This window comes from Papio anubis, chromosome 13 (genome assembly GCF_008728515.1).
Source record: "Papio anubis isolate 15944 chromosome 13, Panubis1.0, whole genome shotgun sequence".
Taxonomy (NCBI): domain Eukaryota; kingdom Metazoa; phylum Chordata; class Mammalia; order Primates; family Cercopithecidae; genus Papio; species Papio anubis.
Genome location: NC_044988.1, coordinates 63,058,744 through 63,074,408, shown reverse-complemented (window position 1 = coordinate 63,074,408; position 15,665 = coordinate 63,058,744). Strand labels below are relative to the sequence as shown.

At 45.6% G+C, this 15,665-nt stretch overlaps 1 protein-coding gene across 1 annotated transcript; it reads right to left on the bottom strand.

Moving 5' to 3' along the window:
- Positions 1-9,520: 9,520 nt before the first annotated feature.
- Positions 9,521-13,293, bottom strand: C13H9orf131 (chromosome 13 C9orf131 homolog). Its single transcript, XM_009188586.2, has 2 exons — positions 13,016-13,293; positions 9,521-12,638 (listed from the first exon to the last, which is right to left on the bottom strand). The coding sequence occupies exons 1-2, from the start codon at positions 13,244-13,246 to the stop codon at positions 9,633-9,635; spliced, it is 3,237 nt and encodes a 1,078-aa protein (XP_009186850.1). The 5' UTR covers positions 13,247-13,293; the 3' UTR covers positions 9,521-9,632.
- Between the last annotated feature and the right edge of the window lie 2,372 nt (positions 13,294-15,665).

Below are 15,665 nucleotides of genomic sequence, written 5' to 3'. Positions count from 1 at the left end.
ATGTATAAATGCTTGTCACTATGCTTGGTAATTGTGGGCATCTAGCTTTATAACTGTGGTCAACTGTAATACTGTGACAGAAAACCTAAGTCTTGATGAGATGGTTCAAAAACTGTTACGGTAACCACTGCATTGTCTCCCAGAGAGACGAGGTCTTGAGAACGTTTTATTCTTCACAAATGCACGTGTACAAAAAACAGACGTCTCTTCATTTATTGAGGAACTTTCAACATTTTTATGCACACATACAATGCTCACACACAGAGTCAACATTGTGGTCATGGAGTCAAATTTTTAATGTCCAGGGCACCAGAAGAAAAATCTGTCCTAGTCTGGACGCGGTGGCTCGTGCCTGTAATCCTAGCACTTTGGGAGGCTGAGGCGGGCGGATCACCTGAGGTCAGGAGTTTGAGACCAGCCTGACCAACGTGGAGAAACCCCATCTCCACTAAAAATACAAAATTAGCCAGGCGTGGTGGCGCATGCCTGTACTCCCAGCTACTTGGGAGACTGAGGCAGAGAATAGCTTGAACCCGGGACACGGAGGTTGCGGTGAGCTGAGATCGCGCCATTGCACCCCAGACTGGGCAACAAGAGTGAAACTCCATCTTAAGAAGAAAAATCTATCCTAGCTCTTACAGACCAATTGCCTTCTGTATTTGTTCTCTCTGGGACCCTGCCTGTTGGATGGTACCCAACAACATCGAAGGCAGGTCTTCCCCACTGAGCCGACTCAGACTTACAAACTAATCTCCAGAAACAACCTCACAGACACACCCAGATAATGCTTTGCCAGATTTCTAAATACTTAATCCAGTAAAATTGACACCTAAAATTAAGTCCACAATTCTTCTCATTGGCAACTTGGCACCCTGATGTGTCTCTTTAAACCATACTTAAGACAGTAACAAGGTAATAGTTCTGTATAGCATGATGCAACTATCTTGTTTACAACCAAAAACGTACTAATCCCTTCCCCAGAATTTGAAATTTTATGTTGTCCAGCTTGTGATTTTAGGGATTTTGATCTTTTGGGACTTCAACATTTGGGATTATGGTGTTTGGGATTGTGTCCTTCAGAATTATGATCAACACTGGTATTAGTCATCCTAGACTTTATACGAGGCAAGACCAGGCTCCCTTTTGGTCTACATAGAAAATCTTTAAGGATGCATGATACTTATATTGGTTGATTAAACTGGAGCAGCTGTGGAACTCATGCTGCGAAATGGATATTTTTGCACTTTTGGTATTTGTTATTTCAGTAGGTTTTTAGGAAACAAGTGGTGGTTGGTTACATAAATTCTTTAGTGGTGATTTCTAAGGTTTTGGTGCACCTGTCATTTGAGCGGTGTACACCATACTCAATGTGTAGTCTTTTATCCCTCACCCCCCTCCCACCTTTTCCCTGAGTCCCCAAAGTCCATTGTGTCATTCTTATGCCTTTGCATTCTCATAGCTTAGCTCCCATTTACAAGTGAGAACATACGATGTTTGGTTTTCCATTCCTGAGTTACTTCACTTAGAATAATGATATTCTGGTTGCTGCAAATGCCATTATTTCGTTCCTTATGGCTGAGTAATATTCCCTGGTATGTATATATACCATAAATTTTTTTTTTTTTTTTTTTTTTTTTGAGACGGAATCTCCCTCTGTCACCCAGGCTGGAGTGCAGTGGCATGATCTCGGCTCACTGCAACCTCTGCCTCCCGAGTTCAAGCCATTCTCCTGCCTCAGCCTCCCATGTAGGTGGGATTACAGGCACATGCCACCACACCCAGCTAGTTTTTGTATTTTTAGTAGAGACGGGGCTTCGCCGTGTTGGCCAGGCTGGTCTTGAACTCCTGACCTCAGTTATACCACAATTCAATTTATCCACTCATTGATGGGCATTTGGGCTGGTTCCATTAGTTTTGCAATTGCAAATTGTGCTGCTATAAATGTGCGTTTACAAGTATCTTTTTCATATAATGACTTATTTTCCTCTGGGTAGATACCTAGTGTTGGGATTGCTGGAATAAATGGTAGTTCTACTTTTAGTTCTTTGAGGACTCTCCACACTGTTTTCCATAGTGGTTGTACTAGTTTACATTCCCACCAGCAGTGTAAAGTGTTCCTGATCACCATATCCACACCAACATCTTTTATTTTTTGACTTTGATTATGGCCATTCTTACAGGAGTAAGGTGTTATCACATTGTGGGTTTGATTTGCATTTCTGTGATCATTAGTGATGTTGAGCATTTTTTAATATGTTTGTTGGCCATTTGTGTATCTTCTTTTGAGAATTGTCTATTCATGTGCTTAGAGCACTTTTTGATAGGATCGTTTTTTTCTTGCTGATTTGTTTGAGTTTCTTGTAGATCCTGGATATTAGTCTTTTTTGGGTGTATAGGTTGCAAAGATTTTTTGTGGGTTGTCTTTTTACTCTGCTGATTGTTTCTTTTGCTGTGCAGAAGCTTTTTAATTTAATTGAGTTCCATCTATTTATCTTTGTTTTTGTTGCATTTACTTTTGGATTCTTGGGTCGTGAAGTCTTTGCTTAAGCCAATGTTTAGAAGGGTTTTTCTGATGTTCTAGAATTTTTTTTTTTTTTTTTTTTTTTTTTGAGACGGAGTCTCGCTCTGTCTCCCAGGCTGGAGTGCAGTGGCCGGATCTCAGCTCACTGCAAGCTCCGCCTCCCGGGTTCACGCCAGCTTCTCGCGAGCCTCAGCCTCCCGAGTAGCTGGGACTACAGGCGCCTGCCACCTCGCCCGGCTAGTTTTTTGTATTTCTTAATAGAGACGGGGTTTCACCGTGTTAGCCAGGATGGTCTCGATCTCCTGACCTCGTGATCCGCCCGTCTCGACCTCCCAAAGTGCTGGGATTACAGGCTTGAGCCACCGCGCCCGGCCGATGTTCTAGAATTTTTATGGTTTCAGGTTTTAGATTTAAGTCTTTGAACCATCTGGAGTTGATTTTTTTTTTTTTTTTTGAGACGGAGTCTCCCTCCGTCACCCAGCCTAGAAGTACTCCATCTCAGCTCAGTGCAACCTCTGCCTCCCGGGCTCAAGTGATTCTCCTGCTTCAAGCCTCCCAAGTAGCTGGGATTGCAGGCATGCACCACCACGCCTCTGGCTAATTTTTGTATTTTTAGTAGAGACGGGGTTTCACCCATGTTGGCCAGGCTGGTTTCAAACTCCTGACCTCAGGTGATCCTCCCACCTCGGCCTCCCAAAGTGCTGGGATTTCAGGCATGAGCTGCTGCTGCACCAGGCCTCGAGTTGATTTTTGTATAAGGTGAGAGGTAAGGATCCAGTTTCATTCTTCTACATGTGAGTTGCCAGTTATACCTGTATAGCTGTGAACAAGGTGATAGCTCTTTTGGGGCCTCAAGTTTCTTAGTCTGATAAAATGATTGAAAAATGCTTTCTAAACTGCAGAAATGCATACTTAAACCAAGAGGCAAATTGTGTAGGCAGTCCATCTTTCCCCTCACATTATTCCTAGAAAGAAATTGGAATGTGATCTTACTGTAGCTGATCACTTTATAGAGGGTAAACACTGCGATTAGAGGTTGGATTTCTGACCAAGAATATGGTATCAAATAGAGGACCAGCAGTATGCCATAGAGGCAAAAACAAAGATGGAACAGTATACCTCATATCTTAAAACATGTTTACGTCTGGCCAGGCGCTGTGGCTCACACCTGTAATCCCAGCACTTTGGGAGGCCGAGGCGGGTGGACCACTAACTAGGTCAAGAGATTGAGACCATTCTGGATAACACAATGAAACCCTGTCTCCACTAAAAATACAAAAAATTAGCCAGGTGTGGTGGTGGACACCTGTAATCCCAGCTACTCGGGAGGAGAATGGCATGAACCCGGGAGGCGAAGCTTGCAGTGAGTCTAGGCGACAGAGCAAGACTCCGTCTCAAAAAAAAAAAAAAAGCTATCTATCTATATGTATATATAGATAGATCGATCTAAGGTACTGATCCTACAAATTCCCCTGAAAGTCCAGTGGACACAGTGCCCATGAAGGATGCAGGTCTTCCATTTCAGCTGAACTGTGGCAAATGTCAAGTGCTTTGCTAACCTTTGCTCAGCCCTACAACCCACTAAGGGCTTTAAAATACTTAATACAGGATTTGGATTTTTTTTTTATGAAGCTACTCAGAGAAGTATGGACTCACATTCCCATGTAAAATGGAAATTCAGAATTGCATTGTTTTTGGAGATCATAGTAGTGGGAGAGGGAAAGTACCTTTAGTTCCATCCTTGGCCAGCAGGTGGTGAGTTTTGGACTCAGACCCTATAGACAGGTTTGGGCTAAATAAAGCTTTGGAACAGAACAGTGACACAAGGAAGCAGCATGTACCTTCTGACTGGTTGATTCTCAACCAAATATACAGACTAGAGAGAATATGATAGAGTGGAAAGAACACTCAATTGAGAATTTGGGCTTGACCTCAGAGAACCTCATGTTAAAGCCTTACTATCAGGAAACAGGAGTTGTCAGCAAGGCACACAGTGTTTAAGTGGGACTGCAGGGAAGGCAGTACCATATAAAATACGGTTTCTAGGCCTTAAAGGAAGGTGGGAAACTTGACGTGGAGAAGTGGAGGAGAACAGTTTGAGGCACAGGTCAGAAAGTACAGCACTTGCTCATAAAGCTTAAAGTTAGACTAGCAAGAGAGTCCTGTGGTAAATTTGGAGAGATCAGGAACTATGTTGTGAAGACCCTCAAATGCCAGGACTGAACTTTCCTACAGGTGTGGGTCATCTGGAGGATTCAGGCAACAAAGTGACTTAGATTTCGGTGTTAAAACAATTCAATTTCTTTCTTGTGGCAAAAAAAAAAAAAAAAACCAAGTAATTCATCCAACAGTTTCCAAGTGTACAATACAATATTATCAATCACATGCACATGGTTATGCATAGACAATTTACATTAAATAACCTTTTATTTTTATAGAAGCAGTAATGTGCATTGTAGAAATTTAGAAAAATAGGCCAGGGCATGGTGACTCACACTGGTAATCCCAGCATTTTGGGATGCCGAGGTGAGCAGATCGCTTTAGCTTAGGAGTTCGAGACCAGACTGGGCAACTTGGTAAGATCTCATCTCTACAAAAAATACAAAAATTAGCTGGGTATGGTAGTGTGTGCTGGTAGTCCTAGCTACTTGGGAGGCTGAGGTGGGAAGATCACTTGAGCTCAGGAGGTAGAGGCCACAGTGAACAGTGATCATACCACTGCACTCCAGCCTGGGTGACAGAATGAGACCCTGTCTAAGAAAGAAATTGATTACAAACAAAATTTAAAAAATATTTCCAATATCCGGAGGTCATCACTATTTTAATAACTTTAGTGCATATGTTTCTGGATCTTTTTTGTGTATGTGTCTACACATGTGGTATTTTTAAACCAAATTGAGATCAAACTGCATTATAACTTTTTGGTTTTGGTCAGTATCTTCTTTTTTTTTTTGAGACAGAGTCTTGCTCTGTCACCCAGGCTGGAGTCCAGTGGCGTGATCTCAGCTCACTGCAAGCTCTGCCTCCCAGGTTCACACCATTCTCCTGCCTCAGCCTCCTGAGTAGCTGGGACTACAGGCACCCGCCACCACGCCCGGCTAATTTATTTGTATTTTTAGTAGAGACGGGGTTTCACCGTGTTAGCCAAGATGGTCTCGATCTCCTGACCTTGTGATCCGCCCACTTCAGCCTCCGAAAGTGCTGGGATTACAGGCATGAGCCACCGCCCCTGGTCTTGGTCAGTATCTTTACCTTTCCCTTTATGTAAATGTTCTTGGTTGAGCATGGTAGTGGTGGCTCATGCCTAAATCCCAGCATTTTGGGAGGTCGAGGCAGAAGGATTGGTTGAGGCCAGGAGTTTGACACCAGTCCAGGTAACAGAGTGAGTCCTCATTTCTACAAAAAATAAATTAAAAAAAAAAGTTCACTGGGCATGGTGGTACACAGCTGTAGTCCTAGCTACTCAGGAGGCTGAGGCAGGAGGATCACTGAAGCCCAGGAGTTAGAGGCTGCAGTGAACTGTGATCACACCACTGCACCCTAGCCTGGGTGACAGAGCATGACCCTGTCTCTAAAAGCAAAATTCTAGAGGTCAAGAACCAATCTAGATACCCATACCATATTCAGAGTTTCCCCCAACAGACCCAAATGTCATTCACAGCTATTTGGACCAAACCAATATCCAACTTAGGTCCACAAGTTGGTATCTGTTAGGTTCCTTTATTCAAACTTTAAAAAATTAGAGGATTTCGTTCTGTTGCTCAGGCTAGAGTGTAGTGGCTATTTACGGGTGCTATACCACTACTGATCTGTACAGGAATTTTATCTGCTCTGTTTCCTACCTGGGCCAGTTCACCCCTACTTAGGCACTAGTGGTCCCCCACTTCTGGAAGGTCACCATATTGATGCCAAACTTAGCTTCAGTCGGTTTACAATCGGCATAGCACACTACATCCTAGGCTCAAGGGGTTCTCCTGCCTCAGCCTCCCAAGTAGCTGGGATTTAGCGTGTACCACTACTCCTAGCCTTTTACTCAAACTTTTATGACACTTGTTGAAGAGATCAGGGCAGTTGATCTCCAGAGAATTGTAGCCATGTGCAGGATGGATTAGAAGGAATAGAGCAACCAATTTACTGAGAAATAATGACCAAGACAATAGTGATGGTGGAAATGGAGAGGAGAAGATGGATTTGAAATACATTTCATAGGAATAATTGACAAGTTTTTTTTTTTTTTTTTTTTTGAGATGGAGTCTTGCTCTGTTGTCCAGGCTAGAGTACAGTGGCATGATCTCAGCTCACTGCATCCTCCACCTGCTGGTTCAAGTGATTCTTCTGCCTCAGCCTCCCAAGTAGCTAGGATTACAGGTGCACACCACCACCACATCTGGCTAATTTTTGTGTTTTTAATAGAGATGGGGTATCACATAGGCTGGTATCGATCTCCTGACCTCAAATGATCCTCCTGCCTCAGCCTGCCAAAGTGCTGGGATTACAGGCATGAACCACTGAGCCTGGCTGACAAGATTTGATGATGGAGTAGATCAGGGAGGAAGGAGGAGTCAAAGCTTAAGTATTTAGATGGATGTCATGCCTTTTGATAGGAATGGGCATGTTGGAGGAAAAGGTTAAAGGGAAAATATGTTTTTGGACAAGTCAAATATGAGATGATGTCTGGTATGCTGTTGGATATGAGGACCTGAAGCCTAGAGATGCTTAGAAATGACTCATGTTTTTACAGTACACCATATTTAATGGAATGGGCTCAAGACATTCTATTTTTTAAAAATGGTATTGGTAAATTGGACATGATTTGGGGGAAGGTTAGATTATCACTTCATACCGTAAAAATCAGTAATCTAAAACATAAATATACAAAATTATCAAAGTGCCAGGAGAAAATGTTTTAGAAGTCATGAAGTAAAATGTTGGTAGATTTAACTACATAAAAAAAATTAACTTTGATACAGTAGAAGTCACCATAAAATTAGACAGTAAGCTATAGATTGGAAGAAAATATTTGGAACATACATAACAGATTGGGTTACTATCTCTGTAGGCAGGATCATGGCCCTCAAGATGCCCACATCGTAATCCTTGGAACCTATGTATATATTATTTCACATGGAAAGAGGGCATTAAGGTTCCAGATGGAATTAAGGTTGCTAATCAACTGACTTTATTCATTTATTTATTTAGAGACAGGCTCTTGGCTGTGTCGTCAAGGCTGTAGTGCAGTGGCATGATCTTGGCAACCTCCGCCTCCTGAGTTCAAGCGATTCTCCTGCCTAAGCCTACGGAGTAGCTGGGATTACAGGCACACACACTATGCCCAGCTAATTTTTATGTTTTTAGTAGAGATGGGGTTTTGCCATGTTGGCCAGACTGGTCTTGAACTCCTGGCCACAAATGATCCACCTGCCGTGGCCTCCTGAAGTGCTGGGACCATTACAGGCATGAGCCACTGCTGCGCCTGGCCATCAACTGACTTTAAATTGGAAGTATCCTGGAGTATTCAGCTTTGCCTAGTGTAATCATAACGGTTCTTAAAAGTGGAAGAGGTAAGGTCGGGCGTGGTGGCTCACGCCTGTAATCCCAGCACTTTGGGAGGCCGGGGTGGGTGGATCACCTCAGGTCAGGAGTTCGAGACCAGCCTGACCCAAATGGAGAAACCCCCATCTCTACTAAAAATACAAAATTAGCCAGGTGTGGTGGTGCATCCCTGTAATCCCAGCTACTCGGGAGGCTGAAGCAGGAGAATCACTTGAACACAGGAGGCAGAGGTTGCAGTGAGCCGAGATTGTGCCATTGCACTGCAGCTTGGGTGATAAGAGTGAAACTCCGTCTCAAAAAAAAAAAAAAGGTGGAAGAGGGAGGCAGAAGAGGTCAGAGTGATATACTGTGAGAAGCACTTGACTTGCCTTTGCTAGCTTTAAAGATAGAAGAAGGGGATCAGTAACCAAGGAATGTGGGCAGCCTCTAGAAACTGGGAAAGGCAAGGAGTGAATCCTACCCAGAGCCTAGAGAAAAGGATGCAGCCCGGCCAACCCCTTGATTTTAGCCCTGTGAGGAATGTGTCAGACTTTTTTTTTTTGCCGAGAGGAGACAGGGTCTGTTGCCCAGGCTGGAATGTAGTGGTGCAGTGGCTCACTGTAGCCTTGACTTCTCTGGTTCAGGTGATCCTCCCACCTCACCTTGCCGAGTAGCTGGGACTATAGGCGTGCACCGCCATGCCCAGCTAATTTTTTTTTCCTTTTTGTAGAGACAGTGGTTTGCCATGTTGCCCAGTTGGTCTTAAACTTCTGGGCTCAAGCTATCAGCCCATCTCGGCCTCCCAAAGCGTTGGGATTACAGATGTGAGCCACTGCACCCAGGCTCTGTGTCAGACTTCGGACAAAATAAATTTGTTTTGTGGTAATTTGTTATAGCAGCCGTAGAAAAGTGTAATACGTTGACTAATACAATATCCAACAAATAGTGCGTTAGAAAATGGGTAGAGGATATGACCAGGTGATTATAGAAATCCAGATGGTTACTAGACATATTAAAAGGCACTTGTTTTCATGGCCTTGGAGATGGATGAGCTGATCCAGGGAGAGAAAAGAGCAGAGGGCTGAGAAGAAATGGTCAGAAAGATATGTGGAAAACTTACGGGTCAAGTGGATGAAGAAGAGAATACCCAGGACCAAGCACAGTTGCCTAGACTCAGGCTACCTGTGCTCATGTGAATGGATGTAGTTTTTTGTCCACATGCTGTGAAGTCGTTCCCTCTCAAGGGCGGCTCTGGGTTATGCTGACCTGGCCTTGTAGCCTCACCCCGTAGAGTAGGGATGTGTGGACTCCAGATGTGATCATCTGTGAAGATCCATAAAAGAGAGTTAAGCCTGCAGAATCCTGAGTGCTATACTTCTGGGACTTGAACCTGAGGGGATATGGCTGCAGCAGAATTGGGAAGTGACATTTTCAGTACTCTGGATTCCAAAGAAAACATGAATGGGATTTGTCTAATTCAGCTAGTTTATTAGAATTTCCATTTCTTGTCTCCACATCCCCACCATCCCCCTGGTTTGGCTTCAGGTCTTGGCATACCAAGTGCCAGTATTACCAGCCTTTACTGACTAGATTTGGTGGGTAGGGGTCGATGGTTACCCAGGCATTTGGCTAACACCTTTTGGAAACCCCTGGTAAGGGAAGCCTTGAGGGTAGGGGAGGAGAGATGCTTCTCCATGTGGGCCCAAGGACAGTGCTTACAGTGGTGAGGGGTCAGGATGTCACTTGCTCTCAGACCTGCCTCTGGCTGATCCTGGGGACCCGAAGCTTTGGGGAGAAGCAGCTGGGGAAAAGCAGTGTGTTGAGAGCTCTGGCTCCTGTGTGGATACCTTTGAGGAAATGTGCTTACAGGGGCCTCTACTAGGCTTCTGGCCTGGGCGGGGTGGTTCTTCCCTGTGACTGTGGATAACCCCAACCTTGCAGTCCCTCCTCTATGGTCTCCTGCTTTGGGTTTTCTAGGGTGCTCTCCTTTTTTGGCTGAGGATGAGGCTGAAGCCTTGTCCTTTCTCTTGTCTGAGACCAGAACCTTAGAGTTTGAGGGTTCTCCTGGGCCTGGAGATGGGTAGTTCACACCAGCCTCCATGCGTACAAATGACCCTTGGAATGGGACCTGGCTCACCATCTTCCCCTTCATTTTCTCCCCTCTTTGAGATCCTTGTTCTGCCCTGCCAGACTCCTGTGACTGAATCTGGGAAGAGGATTGAGAGTGATGACAGTGGGAGGACTGGACAGGCTGAGGTACTGTGCCCTGAACTTTTTGAGGATGACAACTTGAAGAGTGGGGGCATGGATTAGGGGGATAAATCTGCTGTGGTGGGCGGGAAGGGAGTCCCCAGGAGTCTGGAATTGTGGAGCTCAGAATAGGGGAGCTGCAAAATGATTGACTTGGTCCAAGGGCTCTGGAGGCAGACCTCTGCTGCAGTTTCTTCAGCCTGAGTTTCAACTCTCTACTCCACTGCCAGGCATGGATCCTAGGATGGGTGAGCACCTCTGGGACAGTCCCTCTCTGGGATTGTGGGACCTCTGCCTTAACCCCTGGGCACGTCTGTCCCTTGGGTAGACCAGGATGAGTGCGCTCAATCTTCACAGCTTCAGCTAGGGTGGGAGGCCAGGGCACTGGGTGTAGGGGATCCACTGCCAGAGGGCTGGGGCCTTGGGGAACTTCTCTTTGTTGCATATTTCTCCACACAAATTCAAGGTCAATGTGTGGCTCTGGTAGAGGAGTACAGAGTGACCTGGGGCCTGGGAGCTCAGTGGCCCAGTGGTTCGTTCTTTGCTCCACTGCTTCCCCATCAGGCTCACAGTTGCTTTGGTCTGCGATAGGCTCACTTATGTGGGACTTTGAAACAGAGTTTGAGGATGGATTGGAGCCCCCACCTGGGAACACAGGAACACAGTTTTCTTTTTGCTCCATTTCCCCTACAGTAGACTGAGAATCAGACAAGACTCCCAGAGGGCTGACTCCATGCAGGTCTTGGGGTGAGTTACAAACTGGGTGCTTAGAGGCCCAGGAGTTCTTTCGTATGTTTCCATATCTAGCTTCAGAATCAGACAGGACCCCCATGGATCTAACTCTGAGTGGCTCCAGTGCAAGAGCTGGGAGTGGGCTGAGGGCCAGAGATGGAGACCTAGAAACCCAGGAATTCCTGGAATGCTCAGTGTCTTTCCACGTAGCTTCTGATGTAGTGAGGCCTTCCCCAGGATTGACTCTGTGTGGCTCCATAAGGGAAGTTGGAGATGCGCTATGAACAGGGTCTGGGGAATCAGATGCCCAGAGGTTCTCTTTCTGCCCCATGGTCTCCCACAAAGTTTTGGATTCAGACAGGACTCCTTGGAGGCCCATTACTAGAGACTCCAGGAGAGGGACTGAGCGAAGGCCGGGAGGTGAAACTGGGTCTGCAGGGACCCAAGTATTTTCTCTACTCTGCGTGCCCTTCCATGGTGTCTCAGATCTTGGTGGGACACATTCAGGGCTGGTTCCAGAGAGCCCTGGATTGAGGTCCAAGGCTGGAGACTCAAAAGCCCAGAGGTTTCCTGAGTTTTCTGTGCATTCCCACTGGGGCTTATATCTGGATGGATTTTCCAGGGAACTCTCTCCCTGGAGTTCTGGCAGGGAGTCCAGGGAAGGGCAAGGGACTGGCAGTGAAGACTCAGAGGCCTGAGGTTTCTCTTTGTATCCCATGGGTCCCAAGAAGTCCTTAGATGTAGTAAGTCCTCCTTCAGGGCTAACTTTTTTGGGTTCTGACAGAGAAGCTGGGAATTGGCAGGGGGGTGGCATCAGAGGCTCAAAAGCTTGGGGCATCTTTTTGTGTCTTGTGGTTTCCAACTGAGTCTCATATCCAGGGAGAACTTCCAGGGGACTGGTTCCAGGGGACTGTGTGGGTGCCTCAGCGCCAGATAAAACTCCCTTGTGGTCTACAGGGAAGGACCTCAGATGGAGGGGTAGTGATGAGACAGAAGGAGAAGATGGAGGTGGAAGCAGCTGAGGATCGGGGGCCATCCCTTCTAGATCTTCCATAGTATGGGCCTCATGGGTAGAAAACTGGGCTGAGGAGTGATACTGGGGAAGCAACAGGTTGGACCTAGGTAGGAAGGCAAGCTTGTTGAAGAAGACAGAAGAACAAACAGACAACTTCAGAGGAGAGGGGCCACCTGAGCTCAGGAAGATGGCCTCCAAGGACTCGCTATGCAGAGAGGGGAGACCCCAGAAGAGCTGGCTTTTTCTCTGCTGCCGGTGGTTGCCTGATGCTATCTTGTGCCTCACAGGAAAGCTGGTCAGAATCTGGAAGATGGGGAAGGATCTTGAAGGGCTCACGGGCTGCGTGACTGTTTGCTCTGGTATCCCTGTGGCCTTGAGGAGGCCCTCAGAACCACAGGATGGCTGGGGTGGGGCTGGAGTGGCTTGCTCTCCAGTGGGAGCTTCTTTGGTAGGAGAACATGGCTTCAGTGGATCCGGAGATGCCTCGTCTTCCACCTCTTCCTCCTCCTCTTCCCCTTCTTCCTCCACTTCTGATTTCTGCTTGCACAGGCGATCAAGGAAGGCCACATGGTGCAGAAGTGGTAGGTCCTGGGAAGTAGAGAAAGATACCCTCAGGCATGAAGCCTATTTGGATACACAGGGTTTGTTACGAGGCACTCAGTCTACTCCATATCCAGAGTGGACAGTTACTCACCAATCCCACATGTGTGGTCAGTCACCTACACAGCTGCTCATCTAGTATTAATGGTCATTACCCAGTCCTCATTTGGATCAGTATTCCCTCACATAGCTGTACATCTAGAGTCCATGGTCACTCACCTGGCTTCAAATCTAATGTCAGTGGTTATTCACCCAGCCTCACATCTAGGGCTTATAGTCACTCACCTGGGCCCACATTCATACCAATGACCTCACATGTGGTGTCAGCAGTCATTCATCCAGCTGTACAGTCACAGGTCACCCACCTTGCCTTGTACCATATTCCCAGAGCACCAGGGATGAAGCTGTCGCAACCTTCCAAGCTGCCACCATCTCCGAATCTGCCAAACCATGAATAAGAATAGTGTCACCAGATTTCCTGGACTCTGGAAGCAGCTGCTGCCGCAGTGTCTGCAGGCTAGGGTATGGGTCAGTTGGCCCCAGAGAAGCCCCATATCCCCCTTAGCCCCGAGCAGGTCCTCCAGCAGCCATTCCATTTCCCTTAGCCTTGTGGCAGTTTACCCTGAGGTCATCACTACATCACAGAACAAAGAACTCCCATCCCCCACAGAGGCCTGGGCTTAACAGCCTTCTTCCTGAATTTAGAACGAAAAAAAAATTTCCTCCATCAGGCAATTCCTGCCTCACTCAGTGAAATGTGGGTGATCCCCTTTTGATTGCCCAGTTCAGAATTATGCTTCAGGCATTGTGGTTAAGTACATGGATTCTAGCACCTAACTGCCTTATTCAAATCAAGCTCTGTCATTTCCTACCTGTGAAAACTCAAAACTACTTAATCTTTTCAGTGCCTCATTTTTCTTATCTAGCAGATAAGAAAAATGAGGCACTGAAAAGATTAAGTAGTTTGATAAGATATCATTATCTTTATTTTATAGATATTTATTATTACCGTTATTTTGAGACAGCATCTCACTGTGTCACCCAGACTGGAGTGCAGTGGTGTGATCACAACTCACTGCAGCCTCAACCTCCTGGGCTCAAGTGCTCCTCCTGCCTCAGCCTCCTGAGTAGCTGGGACCACAGGCATGTGCCACCATGCCCAGCTAATTTTTATATTTTTTATTTTTGTAGAGACAGGATCTCTCCATATTGCCCAGGCTGGTCTCTACTCCTGAGCTCTAGGGATCCTCCTGCCTTGGCCTCCCAAAGTGGTGGGATTATAGGCGTGAGCCATCTTGCCTGGCATGTTATTTTTAGAGGCAGGGTCTCACTGTATTGCCCCAGCTGGTCTTGACCTCCTGAGTTCAAGAGAGCCTCCTATCTCAGCCTCCGAGAAGCTGGGATTACACGCATGGGCCACTGTACCCAGCACAATAATATTATTACTTACTACATAGGGTTGTTTTGAGGATGTAAAAAGTAAAGTAATGGTTCCTCTTCAAAGACTTTCCTCTCCGTCTAATTCGGAATAAATAGTAACTTCTCTTAGAAGCAAAATTTATTCAAATACTTGTGCTAACATTCTTAAATATCTGCTAGCCATAATAAAGAAATCAACGTAGTTTCCACAATTTAGCCTAAATATTTGCCCTGGCATGCTTATATTGGTCCAAGCAAGCATTAGGTCATAGCCTGTTCCTCTTCTGCATTTGAAGGTGTTTTTACCTTTCTCAGCATTCCACAAGTTAACTTCTTCCTTCCTTTGTTCTCTGCCTTTGCCTCTTTTTAAAAAGTTCTAAGTTGCTAGCCAGTCAGGACAAATAACAGAATGTGAGGTCCCGTTCCAGCCAATGGAAACCGGACACAGCAGTAGGGTGGATGCGTCAGGCTGTAAATGACCCTGCCTCCTTTGTTCGGTATACTCTTCGTGGCAAAACTGCTGGCGAGTGTACCCTTTCTGCAGAAAGTAAAAATGACCTTGCTGAGGAAATTTAATTTATATTCAAGTGCTATTTCTTTATGGAACCGGGGAACAAACATTTCTAACAAGGATTAAATGAATAAATGTGAATGCTTAGAATAATGCCTGGTACATAATGTATGCTGTATTAAATTTCTATTTAAAGTTTCTGATTATAAGCTTCATTCTGTTTTTAATGGTTGGAATTTATCCCCTCTTTTTTATGCTTGTGTCAGCTGTGAACTGTGAAGCATTCATGTTAAGGATGACAAATAAATGTGCTTTGCCTTTCTTATTTCCTCCATTTTCCCCTAAAACCACCACTTTGTTCCATATCGGCCCTTCCTTTCAGGGCCACACTTCAATCCCTGTTCTCATTAAAACCTGATTTGTTCTGGTGGAAAGTGTGCTGAGCTGAAAGTGAGGAGACTTGGGTTCTCTAGCTCCGTCACTGAACCACCACATGATCTTGAGAAACCAAGAGAGGTTTCTCCTTTGGTACCATGAGTTCGACTAGATTGATTCATTCATTCATGCAGCATTTGTTGAATGCCTATTATGGACCAGGTATTGTGCTCAGACTTGAAACTGCAGAAGTAAGATAGAGTCTCTGCACTAAACTAGGTCCCATTTCATTGGGGGATCAGTGAAGTAATAGATAATGAAAATAGAGATATGCACAGAGTATTATGGGTCCAGAGAACAGATACCCAGTCCGAAGAAGGAGGTTGATGGTGAGGGTGCTTCCCAGAGGAGATGATTAATGCTTGATTTGAGGAACCAAGAAAGTGAGGATGTAGTGTAGGGAGTGAGAGGACAATCAGGCAGTAGGAACAGCCTATGTAAATGTGCTAGGGCAGAGAAACTATGACCCATTATGGAAATTGAAGGTATTGCAGTGTGGCTGTAGTTTTGTTTGGGGGTTGGGGAAACGGTAGGAGATGAACCTAGAAAGACAAGATCACAAAGCCCCTGAACACCAGGCTAAGAAGTTGGAACTCTGTCACTTTTCAATGTGAAACCACTGAAAAGTTTTAAACAGGGAAGTGAGAAGA

Bases quoted from the DNA above. Each gene is read 5' to 3' on its own strand.
- C13H9orf131 (XM_009188586.2), bottom strand. From the start codon at position 13,246: ATGGAATGGCTGCTGGAGGACCTGCTCGGGGCTAAGGGGGATATGGGG. The intron at 12,639-13,015 runs GTGGGTGACCTG...TCTACTTCCCAG, and splicing joins GGAATATGGTACAAGGCAAG to GACCTACCACTTCTGCACCA.